The sequence below is a fragment of the Camelus bactrianus genome, chromosome 15, assembly GCF_048773025.1.
Source record: "Camelus bactrianus isolate YW-2024 breed Bactrian camel chromosome 15, ASM4877302v1, whole genome shotgun sequence".
Lineage (NCBI taxonomy): Eukaryota > Metazoa > Chordata > Mammalia > Artiodactyla > Camelidae > Camelus > Camelus bactrianus.
This window is the reverse complement of record NC_133553.1, coordinates 33,465,299-33,480,746: the sequence shown is the minus strand read 5'-3', so window position 1 is coordinate 33,480,746 and position 15,448 is coordinate 33,465,299. Positions and strand designations below refer to the sequence as shown.

Genomic DNA, 15,448 nt, shown 5'->3' with positions numbered 1-15,448 from the left:
ATTTAAAAAATCCATCCATGGTTTCCATGGTTTTTAGAGTGCCTTTTAATCTCCTTTAAAAAGACCTTCATTTAGACCCACATGTGATCTTCCAATCATAACCTCACCAGCCCCTTTTTATACATTCTTCTGTTACTCTACCTGGTAACCTCACTGAACTTTCAACTCAATTTCACTGTGCTAAGTTCTTAAATCCAGGCTTTTGCTCTTGACATTCTCTCTACCTGCATGTTCTTCCTCTAACTTCCGTCTCCCTGACCACTCTTCCTTAATTTTTTAAAGAAGCCTCCTCAGACCCCCAGACTATATAGTATACCTACAATATATCATTATGACTCTTGAAACACCCCTATAATAACTTATCACTCTTTGCTATCTGTTTTTTAAAAATCTGAATATACACATCAACAAGGCATGGATCAGGTCTGTCTTATGTATCAGTTTCCTGATCACCTAGTAACATTCCTAACACATAGTATGCCCAATAAAATGCATGTTGACAGAATGAGGCATTAAGGGAAATTGCATATATTTTCAAATTCCAGCTGAATTAACTGAGAATTTCACTTGTTGGAATTCATCTAACATTCCTCCTCTGTTCAGCCTGCATCTAAAAAACAGATAAAAACATTATAAGAAATACTACTACAAAGTGTTCTGTATATCAAAGCAATACCTGTGTCCCATCAGATAAACCCAAACAGCATTTGTTACTCTTATGACAAGGAATTCTCTTTAGAGATTTCACTGGTACCTGTGCTTTCTTTGTCTCTGGGCACTGTCCTGTCAGAATCACTTTGTAAGAAAGACTTTGATCTTAATTGTGTGCCCTGGTCCACGTGAGTAGGAAGAGCCAGAACTGGGCACTTGAGAGTAAAGAGCTGTATTCAGTTTGCTCCCACCACACAGTAGTCCTTCTGCAAAGACTCAGAGACTATGCCATAGGTGTGCAAAAGCTGCTGACAGGGAGGCATTGATCCATGGAAGGATATTTCTTCTGTCCATTTACAGCAGGCAAAGTGATAGAAATAATGCCATAGTCTGTCATCATTATGAAATGATATTAACTTTACAACCATACTAGAAATAGCAAGAAAACTCTCCAAGAGCAGTGCCCAAGACGTTTTGAGCAGTGGCAACATCCTTGGAATACAAATATGTGCCCTCAAGGTAATTTTGAAGGACAGCACCAGTTCAAATAATGGCTTGATGTGTGCTTAAAAGTTATGTCATTCCTTTACATCTACCTCATATAACTAGTTTTCTCTGTTCTCTTCCCATATCATCAGCTCCCCCACCCCCCACCACTCAATTGCCACTCTTTCTGCGGGAATTAATTCTACCTTTTCTCAAAATGGAAGAAAGGCAAGTTCTTTTCTCTTACTCTCTCAGTCTCTTGCAGGGGCATACCCCTAGTTTTCCTCTTTATAATTGTATATCCTAATAAATTAAACACAATGCTCCCACACCATCCTAAGCTTTAACATGCTTACAAAGCAGAAGTGGGTGGTAAGTTCAACTCATTACAAGGTAGATTTGGAAACACCCTGGATCAGATCGTGCCTCACAAATCACTACAGTCATATAGCCAAATAGAAAGTACGTAACTCGTCACGTGTGTAGGATCCATCCCTGAGCCTAACTAGTCATTATATATACATATACACAGTCTAACAAGAAACAGTGTTCCCTCTGGAGATATTTACATTTCTGTTCCCTTTGCATCCTTGGTCCTAATGACAAGTAGTGTGTTTCACAAATGCATCTTTCAAATGGGATCAGTTAGACTGAGAGTTATGGTTTCATGTGCTTCAACCAGAAACTCCACAGAGCCAAGATTTCTCCCTCTTCCATTCTTGTTTCTCATCCACAGAATCCTTGTTTTATATACACAATACTCTCTCTTTGTGTGGCATCTTCTGTGGTGAGAAGGGCATTAAAAGGACATTTTCATTATTTATTCTTACCTGAATAGAGAAGTACTCAGTGAATGAAAATCCAGAGTGGAAATCCAGAGATTTCCAATGAACCTTCATCTGCAGGTCTATACACACCCCTGAAAAAGTTGTGTTCAGATTTGTGTAAGTTGAATCACAGCTTCCTTGCAGAGCCATGGTAGTTATAAATGGTGATGATTAGAGCTAGCGTTTGTTGAGTATTCACTGTGTGGTAGTCACTGTAATAAGTACTTACAGTGCATTAACTCGTTTCATCCTTAAAACTGTTCCATGGGGTAGATACTATAATTAATCCCCCTTTTTATAAGAGGAATCTAAGGTCTAAAGAGGCACAATAATTTCCTCTTCATCCTGAGGCTACTCTGCTTCCTATGTGCACATGTGAAGAAATGCTTGCATTGTGCTTGGCATGTAGTAGAAAACTTGGTAAATGGTAGCCATAATAATTAACAAAATATCTTGCTTTGGGAGTTTTTTTTAGGTCACATCTCATTCATTTCAAGTTGGTTTCCTTTGCTTCATCCACCCACTGAAATCCATCATCCTAATTCCCCACTACCAAGTCCTGCTAAAGACCTCTCCCCACCCAGCCCCACCTGGCCTGCCTTCCTTCTCACACCTCCAGCCGGGCAGCATCACCCACACAGGGAAATTCTCCCCTTTTCCATCCAGGCTGTTGTGCACCCCCATATGCCTTTTCAAGTCGGCACTCCAGTGACTTGAAATGCCTTTGACTATCTCTACTCCAAAACTAGAGCGTACGCTCTGATTGACATCTTTTATTTGCAAATGTATTAATGTATCACGTCTAACAAAAGCATACAAATAAATACATTTAGTTATACATTTAATGAATCACCTTTAATAGAGAATAAAGTTCCCTTCCATAAGAACTGACAGAAAATTTGGGCCAACCAGTCCCCAGGAGAAGTCGGCAGAGGGTCAGGCCCTGCATGTGTTCTTCACCTCTGCCTGCCCCACCTTGTCCAGAAATTCCATTTGTAACTGCTTTGCCTTCCCACTCCTTCCCCAGTGAGGAGGACACCTATGAGAGGAGTGAATGTCACACCCCACAAACCCTGCCTGCTGCCCCTCTGCTGGGCAGGCTGCTCTGACTGCCACGGCAGCTGCTAAATCTCCCTTTGATGCCCTACCCCGTGGTCCCTGCACCCACAGCAGCTATGACCTCCTTTCCCAGTACTTTACTCTTTCACAGCGTGAGGTGCCCACCATGTCCCACACCCCTGAGTAGCTTCGTCAGATGTCACCCCCCATTTTCAGCTCACAGGGCAAAGGCATAGAGGGGTTAAATCAAGGACCTACAGGCAGTTAAACAGAGAGGCTCCTCCTTTGAGCCCTTGCTCCCTCTCCTTCCACTTCACCAGAGAGCACTCTGCTCCAATGTGAAACAGTACTAACCTCCAAAGTCATCCAGGTATTATGTATTTATTTATCCAGCCAACACTTACTGCCTACCCAGTAAGAATGCCAGGTGATGGGCACAGCTAGACAACAGTACAGCCCAGCCCTTTGGAATGTTGTCTATTAGGGGAGGCTGACAGGAAAGCAAGCCTGTTGCATCAGAGGGCAGAAAGGACCAGGGATGGGGAGGCTCAGAAAGCAAGAACTGTGTGACCCCCAGTAAAGCCACAACTTTTGGGCTCCTCACTTCCAAACCAGCACCCCTCTAGTAGCCAGTCTGGGGTTCTCCCTCTGCCAGATAAACCCACGCCAGCAGAAGCAGAGAGTGATGAGTGTTGCCTGGGGCAGACTTGCGTTTGTTCATTCATTCCTAACAGGGACTCACTCAGTAGCAGCTCCACAGGCTCCAAAACCAGAAGTGAGGGCAGAGGGGAGGGGAAGATCTCAAGGCTCTGCTCTTCTGGGGTGGTGCCTACACCCCCGATGTGAGTCTGGCTGCCCCCAGTCCATATTTGCAGGCAAAACCCAGCCCTTCCAGTGCCTCCTCACAGGGAGTAAAGAAAACAACAGGTGCTCCCTGCCCCTAACCAGCTATGGCAGCACCTGTGTCCCCTCCCGAAGGCCCAGGGGCTGAGGGCCTCACCATGCTTGTCAACAGCAGGCTGAGTCAGTTCTCTGAACTGAGAGAAGGTAGAGGGCTCCTGGCAGTGTTAGGCCAAGCAGTGTGAATTGCACTGACCAAACCCATCGAGCTCAAGGCATTTCACAAGCGTCTTGGCCTTACTGTCCTTACCTTCCCAGAGGGAGGCAGGAACTAGTATCCCAACCGCTAGACCACACCCTTAAAATCCATTTCGCCTCCCCTAGGCAGGTCCCTAGTCCTGGAGTGGTGTGCGGGGGTGAGCCTCTACCTGTGAGGGGAGCTGTGCTCAGAGGCCCGCAGCCAGCCAAGAGCTAACTTTACCCGTCACCCCACCCCCAGGAGTAGGTTAGCTGTCAACCTGACTATGTCAGGTGAATTTAACACACCTGAGTGACTAGGCTTATGCTACATGGGGTAATACTACCCAGAGTAACATTAAACCTCCAACCCTCAGGGCTATACAAGAAAGAAATGTATTTCTTGCTCATGTGAAATCCGGAATGAACGTGCCAGTTGGTTACTCATGTGAAGTCCAGAATGAATGTGCCATCCCATCATTTGAGATCCAGGCTCCTTCTCTTTGTGGAGCCACCCTTTTCTCCAGTTTTGAAATCCTTTGCATTCAGACATCCAATGGGGAAAGAGCATGAGGGACTCACATAGGGAGGTTTTTATGAATCATCCCTTCTGCTCACTTTCCACTGGCTACCACTCAGTCACCTAGCGATAACAAACTGCAGTGGATGCTGGGGAATGCAGTCAGCTGTGTGTCCAGGAAAAAGGGAAGTAGGTTTGATGAAAAAAATATGTATGTATATGTTGTATCATGGAATAGGCCAAGGAATACAGCCCCCATCTCCGGGCATCTATCAGAGTATTACTTGAGAATACTGAGTCCTTATTTAGCTCCTCTGAGCCTTGATCAGTCTTCTCCAAGAACTTCATAATTCAAGGCTGAAATTGATTTCAGGATCTATTCTAAGGCATGACTGCTTCATTCCCAGAATTTAATGATGTAGCAAGACCTCGCTTTCTGGCATAAAACACCTCAGAATTTCTCTAAATTTTTCTTTTCTAAAAACTAAACAAAACAATTCAACAAATAAACTGGAATAAGTATTTTGAAAAGGCTTTAAACTAGCAGGATAGGAAAGGACAATCGTTCACAAACTTGACTGAACATTATGATCACCTGGGAAACTTGTTTTAAAGCAGAGTCCTAGGCCCCATACACAGAGATTCTGATTCAGTAGATCGCATTCTAGGCCCAAGAATAAAAAAAAATCCCTTTAAGTTTCCTAAATGATTTGATGATCAACCACATGTGTAAGTCACTGGCATAAAATGTCAGATCCAGGTGTCTTGTGGGCAAGACAGGGGATCAAGTGACTAGAGAAGTGTCATTGGCTATCACATTGTCAGCAACACATATTAAGCCCCCATCGAGTGCAGAGGATGGAACAGAGTGTATGACTCAGCCTCTTACTGCGTCACAGGACTGCATGCTGTGGGGGACACAGAGCATACACGTTGAGAGGCAAACAGCAACACCCGGAGTGTTGTGCTGGGTCTGACAGAGTGTGGCCAGTGTTCAGATGGCGCAGTGACCTTCATGTGTCAGGGGAACTGTCATGGAGAAAATGGGCTTATTATAAGCTGAACCTCGAGAAAAATTTAGATCTTAAGGAAATGGGAAAGGGACAAGGGCATTCCAGAGAAGACCATCAAAATGAGCAGAGGCTTAGAGACGGGAATGTTTTATGTGGGTTCAAGAATAGCCAAGTAGGCTAGTCAGAGAATCCTGAGCAGGGTCCTTGGAGAGGGTGAGTATGGATATTAGGTCAAGTATTTTGGACACTGGGATATGGGTAGTAGAGAGCCTTTGAGCACAGACATGGACTGGAGGATGGAAACCAGAGCATGGGGACTATTGGAGGCTCTCGTCAGAGGCCAAATGTGAAATGATCTAAGCCCCAGAGTGGAGCTCAGAGAGGAGGAAGAGGAGCTGGAGGAGAAGAGGCCCGTTCTGCTGCTGCCTAACAAATGGCGCCATCGGCCCAGGACAGGCTTGGGTCAGTCCTCCGAGAAGAGAGGGAGAGAGCAGCTGGTGGCTCAGCAGTGCAATGTACAACCAGGCATTGATATGTACAAATCAAACATTCATAACTCTGGAAGGATCTGGCCTTGTTTCTTGCTCAGAAAACATCCCAGCTCATTGGAGCAAGGAGTAGATTAGCAATTCTGAGCTTTAAATCCTATTTCTAACACTGATTTACTGTGACGTTTGTAACAAGTTGTTGCTTTTGATTGCTAAGTTTCCACAATCAGGAGTGCGAAGCAGTGAGACAGATCCAGCATGTGAGCCTGGTTTAAGAAGTAGTCGCTCAAAACAACAATAAGCGAACCCCTTTAGGATAACGGGATGTTCAGATCTGCTCAAGATTGTCTTGGTAATATCCACAGCTCAGTTTACAAGTCAAGAGATGCATATATTTTTCACAACTCTCAGTGCCTCTGAAAATGTGTTCTCAGCCTCTTCTCTCTCTCCAGGCACAAAGTCTGGAATTTAGGAGTACCTGGGCTGCTGGTATTAGAAGCAAAGCAGCTGGGTCCCTAGTTACCCGATTGGCTTCCCACCCACCCTTCAACATGGCCTCCAACCCCACGCCCCTCTCCTGAGTGATTCTTCTGTCTGTAGCTCTGCCATTCTCTGAGGCATTCAGTTCTTCAAAGTCTTTCTTGAATTCTTTTCTCACTACCCATATTCGATGTTTTCTCAGGTTGTGTACAGTCTAGCCCTATGGGGGCAGAACCAATAGGGACTTTTAAAATCTCCTGGTCAGTGAGCAGTATGAATTACAAGTCTGTACATATTCCTCAAGTTCAAGGTCCGTGTCTTACACATCGCTACACTCCCAGTGACAGACACAGTGCCTGACTCATAGTAGATGCTCAAATAATCTTTGCTTAAAGGCAGAGGAGGAGATATGTAATTTATAACACTGTCTGAGGAAGTATAGATTTCTAATTAAAAAAATATAAAACAGGAACAATGAACTAGAATCTCCCATACCAAAAAAAGGCTCCCACTATGAAAATATTCACATTACATAGGTTTTTAAAAACCAGGATAGCACATAACAAGTTTCATTGACTTGCCCAGGGTCCCACCAAGTACACAGCCCATTCTTCATTCCACTCTACCTTTCAAAACTCTGCCTCCACCAAACAGAGAAAGCTACTAATTCATCCTATTCTAGATATTTGTGTCAGAGAGAAGGGAACCCACCCCATCCTTTTCCTGGGTCTTCGCTCCTTGGGGAGCAGTGCCATCCCTGGCACCATCTGAGCCCTCCAAGCCTCAGGTCAGCACAGCCGCAGATGGTAGCAGATGGGGCTGGTGTTGGAAATGTCATTGTATCCTGAGGAAAGTGGGGCGAGTGTCCCATGCTGTCTGAGACGTGTGGGCATAGGTGCTTTGTAGCTCTGGACAGCCCTCCAAGCCCCCACTTGCTCCAAGGGGCTGGTTGTACTCCACCAATAGTATGGAGGATGTAAGACACTAAACGAGATTAAAGAATTTGGATGGTTCTGCAAGGGCTGGCCAAAAAAGTGATCTGAGGAGCAAGAGGCCCAAGCTCCCATCTTCCCTCTGGTCTCCGTATGTGATCCGCAGAGTCAGATGATGCTCCCCAGGGGTCCTTGCCCTTCTTTCTTTGTGTGCTGGCTCCTGGAGATGACCAGATCTCACTAACTTGGGAGGGGACACACAGCCCAAGAAACCATCTATCTCTCTCTCTGTCTGCCTCTCTCTCTGTGTCTCTCTCCCTCTCTCCCTTTCTCTCTCCCCCTCTCCCTGGGGAAGCTGCATTACTTCAGCTCCCTTGGGGCACTTGATACACTCAAGCCTGTGGGCCAGGGCTTCAGGAAGCAGGCTCCACCTTTCACCTTCCCCCACGAGAGCCTGGGGCTCAGGGAGAGCTCAGTATTCCGAACACAGAATGAGAGGATGCAAGAGCAAAATGGGAACTTGCTAGAGAAGGGCTCCTCCCTGCTCTGCAGCCTGCTGGAACATCATGTGGCAGCAAGACTGTCCAACGGCTGGCTTGCTGGAGCAAGTGTGGGAGTCAGATCCTAAGTGTCAGTTTCCACAGTGAGCAGAGACAGCCTGTGTCTGGAAGCCTGGCACTGAGAGTGTTGAAGAGTCTGAGTGACTTGCCTGCTCGGCCGGACTGAAAATCCATTTTCTCCCCTATTCCACACCAAAGGGCTCCCTCATGGAAGCCAGGTTCACCGGGAAAGATCTCTATGGCCTTTGGCAGCCCTGGAACCACTGTTTTGACTTCCCCTTATTGTTCCTGGTCATTATGCCCAGAGACACTAAGTTAGGAGACGGTCAGTTGTTTCTGCAAGTGGGACTGTGGGGAGGTGCGGGTGCTCCCAACTGATGAGTCTGGCCTTGACCGTCCCGCCCACCCCCACTTTACTGTGCCAGAGCCAAAGACTCTTAGCATCAGGGCGCACGTGCCCAGCCCTGCCACACTGGTCCTGGGCACCCAGAGCCGGCCATCAGCCCCCCCCTTCCACCGGAAACGGCAGTCAGTTACACGGAGGGGAGGATGGTTGCAGCAGGGCTTTGTCATCACATGCATTGTTCTAATAGAAATGCACACGGCAGCCCGAGCTTTGTGACAGGCCCTTTTAGAAGACTTTTGCACAGTGAGAAATTGGAGAAAGCTTTCTTTCCTCAGCGGTGTCTGCCAGCCCTATCCTAAGCAGCCAGAGCCCAGACAGGCCCCAGCTGCAAAAAGGGAAGTGGAACACTCCCTCCTTCCGAGCCCACTAAATGGTCAGAGGAATCCAAGACGTGGTGCCCATCCACTGAATGCCTTTTACCCGTTTCTTCTTTCTCTCCAGAGCATTCCTATTCCCTCAGTCCACATTCAGACACACACCTTTCTGTCAGCTACTTAAAGTCATTAAGTGAACTTAATTAGGTTCGTCAGTCCCTGAGGCTGGCAGGGCGGCAAATAAGGCATTATATTCACTGGCCATTACCAGTCTGCTGCCTGAATGAGATTGTGCATTTTCTGAGCTGTGCGTGACCTGCATCAGCGTCTCCCAGGCAGAGATTTGCCCCATGAGACTAGGAGGCCCCCAATTCCAAGGCTGCCCCTCTAAACCTGGCCCACTGCCCCAGTGGCCACCTCCCAGAATCCCCCTGGGCAGGCTTTCAACAGACCTCTCTGTAAAGCTGAGCAAGACGGAGTCAGGGGTGCATTCTTTATGCAAAACCAGGCTCCAACCAAGATCTCCAGCCAAGTCTGTTCTAACAAGCTCCAAACCCCACTGGCTAGAAAAAAGGGAAAAAGTAACAACCACCCGTGCAATCAAAGATGTCTTTTTTAGAGAAACAGAAAGAGCTGAGCAGGTGTGAACTGGGGAGGGGCAGGGAGTGAAACCCCCGCTGCTGGGGGCTGGACAGAGGGGCGCTCAGCTGTTGTGCTCTGAAATGGCACAGCTAAGCAAGGGAGCTGGACGAGCCCCGGCGAGTGGGCTCTTCCCTCCTCCTCCTACCAGGCTGCCGCAGAGCAGGAGAACAAGGCTTCCTTCCCCACACAGAGCTAAGGCTTTGAGCAGGGGCCATGGAGTAATCTGTGTGCTCGCTCAAACCACCAGGCCCCCGCGATCCTGGTAGTAATGCTTTCTCTCAGACACAGAGCAGTCCATCTGGTATGTGTGTTAGAACTTGCCCTCAGATCCAGAGTGGTCTGCCTGGTATGTGCTAAAACCCAAGACCTGAGGCCGTGGCTGACTCTGGACAGTGGCTTGGTATCTGTACTTTTAGAGGACTCAACAGCAAAGAGTAGTTGGATCCGGACTCAGAGCCATGATGAAGTCTCACCCACCTCCAGTGAGGAGAGGGCAAGCAGAGCCAGGAGCAAACTCTTCACCTGAGGTTCAGGCAAAGACACACAACCAGGTACCATCCAAAGTAAAGAAGCCTGAATCTGGGTGGCCCTGTGGCCACCTGGTCTCTTGGCTGGTACCCGCACAGAAAAGCAGCTCCTAGATTGATTGTGTTGTCCGCTCCCTGCCCCATCATCCACCATCCCCAGACTGCATTCCCAGACTGTCTCTGCTTCACCCTGCCCTCCCCACTTCCCTGCATGGCCCACCTTTGTCCCACCTGTCCCTTCCCTGCAGCCTCCAGAGTCTGGAGCATTTGGGGAAGGATTGGCAGTGTGGCCTCCTGGATGGACAGAGGCAGCGTCGCATGTTTACATCTGATTTGACATCTGATTGAGTCTTCCCTGATTCTTATGAGTGTTCCTGACTCAAAATGTGTGCAATTCCCAGTGTCAGTCAAACTCTCTTCAATAGCAGCTGCCACTGCCATTGCCTCGCAGAGCACTTTAAAAACTCTTCTATTTAGAAACCATTCCAGCTCCAGCTTGCATCATGCCATCCATACTAAGGGGCCCAGTGGCTGGCTGAGACCTTGCAGCTCTAATCTCTGAGTAATAAAGGAGGAAGGCGGCGGGGGGGCGGGGGGGGGCAGGGAGAGCAGAGAGGGGAGGGGAGACGTGCATTTAGGGGAAGGGCTTGTTCAGGGGAAAACAGGGATTTCAGCTCCCTCCCCATGCTCAACAGCCAGACACATGTAGTGTGCTCACTCAGGCATGCCAGGCCTCCCCAGGGGGTACTCCCAGGATGTCGCTCAGCTTTGAGGTCAGTGCCTGGCCTGGGCCCTTGGCCTGTAGAGGACGGACTAGGAGATGATGACCCGGAGTGGAGAACTGGAAAGATAGGCAGAGGGCCCCCTACCCAATGCTGTGCACTCTGCCTCCCTGATGCTCCACCAGGGTACATGATTCTTTCTCAGCACCCCCTCCAAGTAGCGCCAAGTGCCTGTTTTCTTGCTGCAAATCTCCCTAACCCTGGCAACTGCTGTAAAGAGAACAAGCAATATTAGGGCACTGGTTTGCCACCTGGAAACCCTAGCCCTGGCTGTGTCTGAGGTTACACAGGCTCCAGTTGGGAGTCACCTGTGGACCACGTCCTCTGTAGAGATCCAGGGAAACCATAGCTGTGACCTTGCCAAGACTCGTGGAGGAAACCCAGTGCAGGTGTGCAAGACATATGGGCCTCTCACCATCTTTACCTCCTCACACTCACACACACTCTCACATGCACACACACACATACACACTCACACACACACACTCACACACTCACGATAGGTGCCAAGATCTGGCCGGACAAGTCGGATGGGTTCTTGTGCTACGCTTCCCCCATGCACCGTCACCCAACGTGCTCAAGTGTCCCAGAACAGGATTTGGGGATTCTCCACTGGGCACTCTTCCTTCCATACCCAGCCAACGACCAGCCCTCCTTGCTGGTCTAGCCTAAGGCAGGGCATGTAGACCCCATCATGGGGAATGTGGCCTGAGGGCACCATGGGGTTGGCCATGAGTACAGCAGACCCAGGTATTTCCCTTTAAAATTGAGCCATATGTGGACCCTCTAATTGTGACTTTCAAACAAGAAGGATTATTTGTGGTTGACCAGATTTCACGAGACAAGTGAAGGCATAGATGGATTTACCAAGTAATTCAGTTAAGAATAGCCAGTCATTAACCTCCTATTTAGATAAAAGTTGACGTTTAATTTCAAGTCTTTCCACCGCAGGAGGCAGGGATTCTTCGCAGGCCAGGAGTAACCACACCGGTGTCTAGCCCTTCTGCGTGTTGATCTGAGGTCACCTGCTCGCGGGCTTCCAGCCCCTGTGGCAGTTCACTCGCTGACCGTAAAGCTTTGCTGTCCTCGCTGCACAGTGTTAGCGAACATTTTCTCCTTGTTTCTCTCCCACGTGCCTTTCCTCCCTCTGCTATCGTTCCATTCCCTGTGTTTCCATGGCCCTCTCCGCCCTGCCTTCTCCACCCTGTCAGTCTCGCACACCTGCCAACCCTCCTGTTTTCTGCTTTTGCTCCCCCATGCTGCCAACTCTGTTGTCTTAGTTCCCTCTCTCCTTTTTCTGCCAGCTTTTTCAAACTATGATTTACAAAGCATAAATTCACCTGTTTTAAGAGTACACATCAGTGACTTTTAGCAAACATACAGAGTTGTGCCAAGAGCACCACGATCCAATTTCAGAGTATCTTCATCACCCTAGATCTTTCTTGTGCTGGTTTACTGTCAATGCTGTTCCCATTTCCAGTCCTAGGCAACCTCTAATCTGCTTTCAGTCTCTATCGATTTGCCTATTCTATACATTTCATATAAATGGGATAATGTAAGTGAATGGACTCATGAGGTTTTAATTATTGCCTGGCTTCTTTAACTTAGCATGATGTTTTTGAGATCCATCCATTTTATAGCCCTCAAAGGAGCCCGTTCTTTTTCATCAGAGAGTAGCATTCCATTGTTGGCCGTCTCACGCGTGGTTTATCTGTGCCGTGTGTGGACGGGCACGCGTTTCCTCTCTTGATATTTTAACATCCACCCAGAGACTGCACAGTCTTTGGCAGGTCATTCTGGATTGACTTTCTGAAAGGTGAGAGAGATTTTTTCAGTTCTCAGGAAACTCACTTCACTGCAGGACAGGGCTGGTTGACTGATAGCGTTCCAGGAGGATGACTTCCTAGGAAACAAATGAACCAAAGGTATTCTCTGTTTATCCCACTCTAAAGCCTTCCCTAGCCACAGTCCCAGGACCTGACCCTCCAAGGCTTTGAAAGAGATGGAAAGAAACAATATCTCATGGATTCACTGTTAACATTTATGGCCCACTCTGTGTTGCTTACAGACACCCCCAAGGATCATAGTCAAATCATTTGCTAGTTAACAATCAGTCGGGCACTGCACAGACCAACCCCAGTCACAACAGATACTGAACAAAACTCGGGATCCTTCAGACCCACACTTTGAGGTTTAACCTCTCAGTTGCTAGATAATAAAAAAATTCAGGGGACTCCAGGGACAGAGCCAGGCTGCCTGAGGCAACCAACAAGCAGAGGACACGCCAGGCAGAGGCTCTTTATCAGCTGGCACAGAAGCATCTCAGTATTTTAATAAGACCTCAGCACCCTCAACTGTGAAGCCTTGCCCGTCTGCACACCATGCACACCCAGACTCCAGGGAGCACAGGAGTCTCCTCAGAGTATCAGGGGGGCTGCTCTCAGGTCCCAGGCTCCCTATTCTACTAAACCTACGGAGAAGGGAGGTGCTCTGTGCAGCAGTGGGGGAGATGTTCACTTCACCACTCTTGCCAGTTCTCTGTGACGAGGTGAGGCTGATAAAAATGACAGTCACAGGCCAGGTCATCAGCACACATCTGGATCGTGCTGGATGCTGAATCCTAAGACCTGACCCTCCCACATTGTTCCTCATACACACTCCTCTTGACACACGTACAGGTTCTGGCTGCAGATTGTCGCGTGGTGGGGACCAGGATCCAGAGCCACCGTGGCTTTCGACAATGTCTCCATCAGCCTGGACTGCTACCTCACCAGTGAGTGCCCCTGTCCCTGGCACCTGTCCCCACCCCAGACTACCCCGGGCCTCACTGCCCCTCCTTAACCCAAGCCCAGTGGTCTCGTCCACCCTCCCTGGGGGAAGCTCATCTCTCTGCTGTAAACTGAGCCTCACTTAACTCAGCCTGTGGGGTCTTCTCGTTCTAGTCAGTGGGGAGGACAAGTTGCCACAGAATACAGCACCCAAATCAAGAAATCTGTTTGAGAGAAACCCAAACAAGGAGCCAAAGCCCTGGGAAAATACACCGAGAGAGACCCCCATCTTTGACCCCACAGGTAAGGGTTCAACTTCTAAATTTGAGCAAAGTAATTTTTGGTTGCCCAGGTAGAAGGAAGATATGTGCTGTGATTGGGGTGAGGAGCTGTGTTTAAAGAATAAAATAGCTGACCTTTAGAAAGAATGTCACCTATACCCTGGCTGTTGGGCCTCAAGAGGGAGCTGTTTGGTTGTCTTACTGCTGGGCAAATGGAGCTTCTGGAAGCTGTGCAAAGGAGCAGCTGTCTCTCGTGCCTGGGGAATACCCAGGCCCCAACACAAACGCGAGGACAAAGCCGGTCTCCTCCTTTCTTTGACTGCTCCCCAGTTACTGCACAAAGCAAACCTTCTATCGATTTCTTCTCCTCATTAAGAGGGTTGGGCCCAAGGCCAAGTTATCTGTTGCACACAGGCAGGCTAGCTCATCATGTATAAAACCCTAAAGACTTCAGGTTCGATGCATTTCCTCAAAGCTTGGCTCCCCTCCAAAGCTGTTCGGTTCCGCATCTCCCAGGCTGAGAGGCTTCTCATGGGAGCCCTTGCTGCTCCAAACACAGGCCTCTTCAGCTTCTAACCCTAAACCATGGGTGTGACTTCTCAGCTACTCTATGTGCCAGAAGAAAATCTCTTGGAATCAGTCTCCAAACCCAGTATGAGGTCCATCAGCGGTTATTAGATCTGTGAGCCCCAGAGAAGCTGATGAAGGCCACCAGGCCCGACACCAGCAGGCCCAGGGGTTCCCCCAAGTGATGCTGGTGCCTGAGGATGCAAGGCTTCTTCCTACGTGAGTCACCGGAGAAGCAGGTGTACAGCACACGGTCCACTCACACTCTTTTTCCTCTAAAAGATAGTTCTGTATTAAAACAACAATAGCTAAATGGTAAATCTCTCATTTCTCCTTATAATATGAAATCTTTGTTTAGTGCAAAGTACCAAAACAAAAGTAGAGGCTATACCATTGCACTGAATTCACTGACCTTCAACTTATTAAGTAAATATTAGCTTTGCTTTGTCTTTGAAGAAATCCTTTTTCCCTCCCCTAAAAAGCTGTCCCAGGACTAACTCTCATCCCTTCCAAGTCCTACCTGATCTCATCCAGCTCCCAAACCAGAGGAAAGAATTTGGTTGCTTTTCTAATCATCTCTCCCCTTTCCTCCCTTCACCTTGAACTAGAACCTCATTTTTCCACCCAAAAGGGAACCTGGCCTCCTAAACCGTCATCTCTGTTTCGCACTCTGCCTCGTGGTTCACAAAAACGCCTAATGGGTGGGAGGCAGCCTTCTGCCAGCACCACTCTCCACCCCCTGCCCCGTGACTTACCTCCATCACTGCCCAGCCGTTGGTCCACCACTGCCTCCCTGTGATTAATGCAGGTCTTGCCAAGCAAACATGTGGCAAGCCCTGCCCCGTCTCACCGCCAGCACTGATTACATAGCAGGGACTCCAGAAACATGTATTGATCGACCGGTGAGTGATTGATGCTTGAGCTCAATCCTAAGATGTCAGCAGCGGCTCCCCTGCAGCCAACATTTAGGAGGCAGTCATCTGCCCTGCCTGACTCTGGTTTATTGCCATATAACTCCCACTGCCCCTAAAAGACTGATCAGTAAGGATCTGCCCAGTGGCCACTCGG

The 15,448-nt window shown here is 48.4% G+C and overlaps 1 protein-coding gene across 1 annotated transcript in view; it reads left to right on the top strand.

Moving 5' to 3' along the window:
• The window catches only part of ALK (ALK receptor tyrosine kinase), a 678,275-nt gene that overhangs the window by 575,142 nt on the left and 87,685 nt on the right, over nucleotides 1–15,448 (top strand). The window contains exons 10-11 of the mRNA XM_074341849.1: nucleotides 13,443–13,537; nucleotides 13,707–13,835. Coding sequence (XP_074197950.1) covers nucleotides 13,443–13,537; nucleotides 13,707–13,835 — 224 coding nt within the window. The remainder of the gene's footprint in view (nucleotides 1–13,442; nucleotides 13,538–13,706; nucleotides 13,836–15,448) is intronic.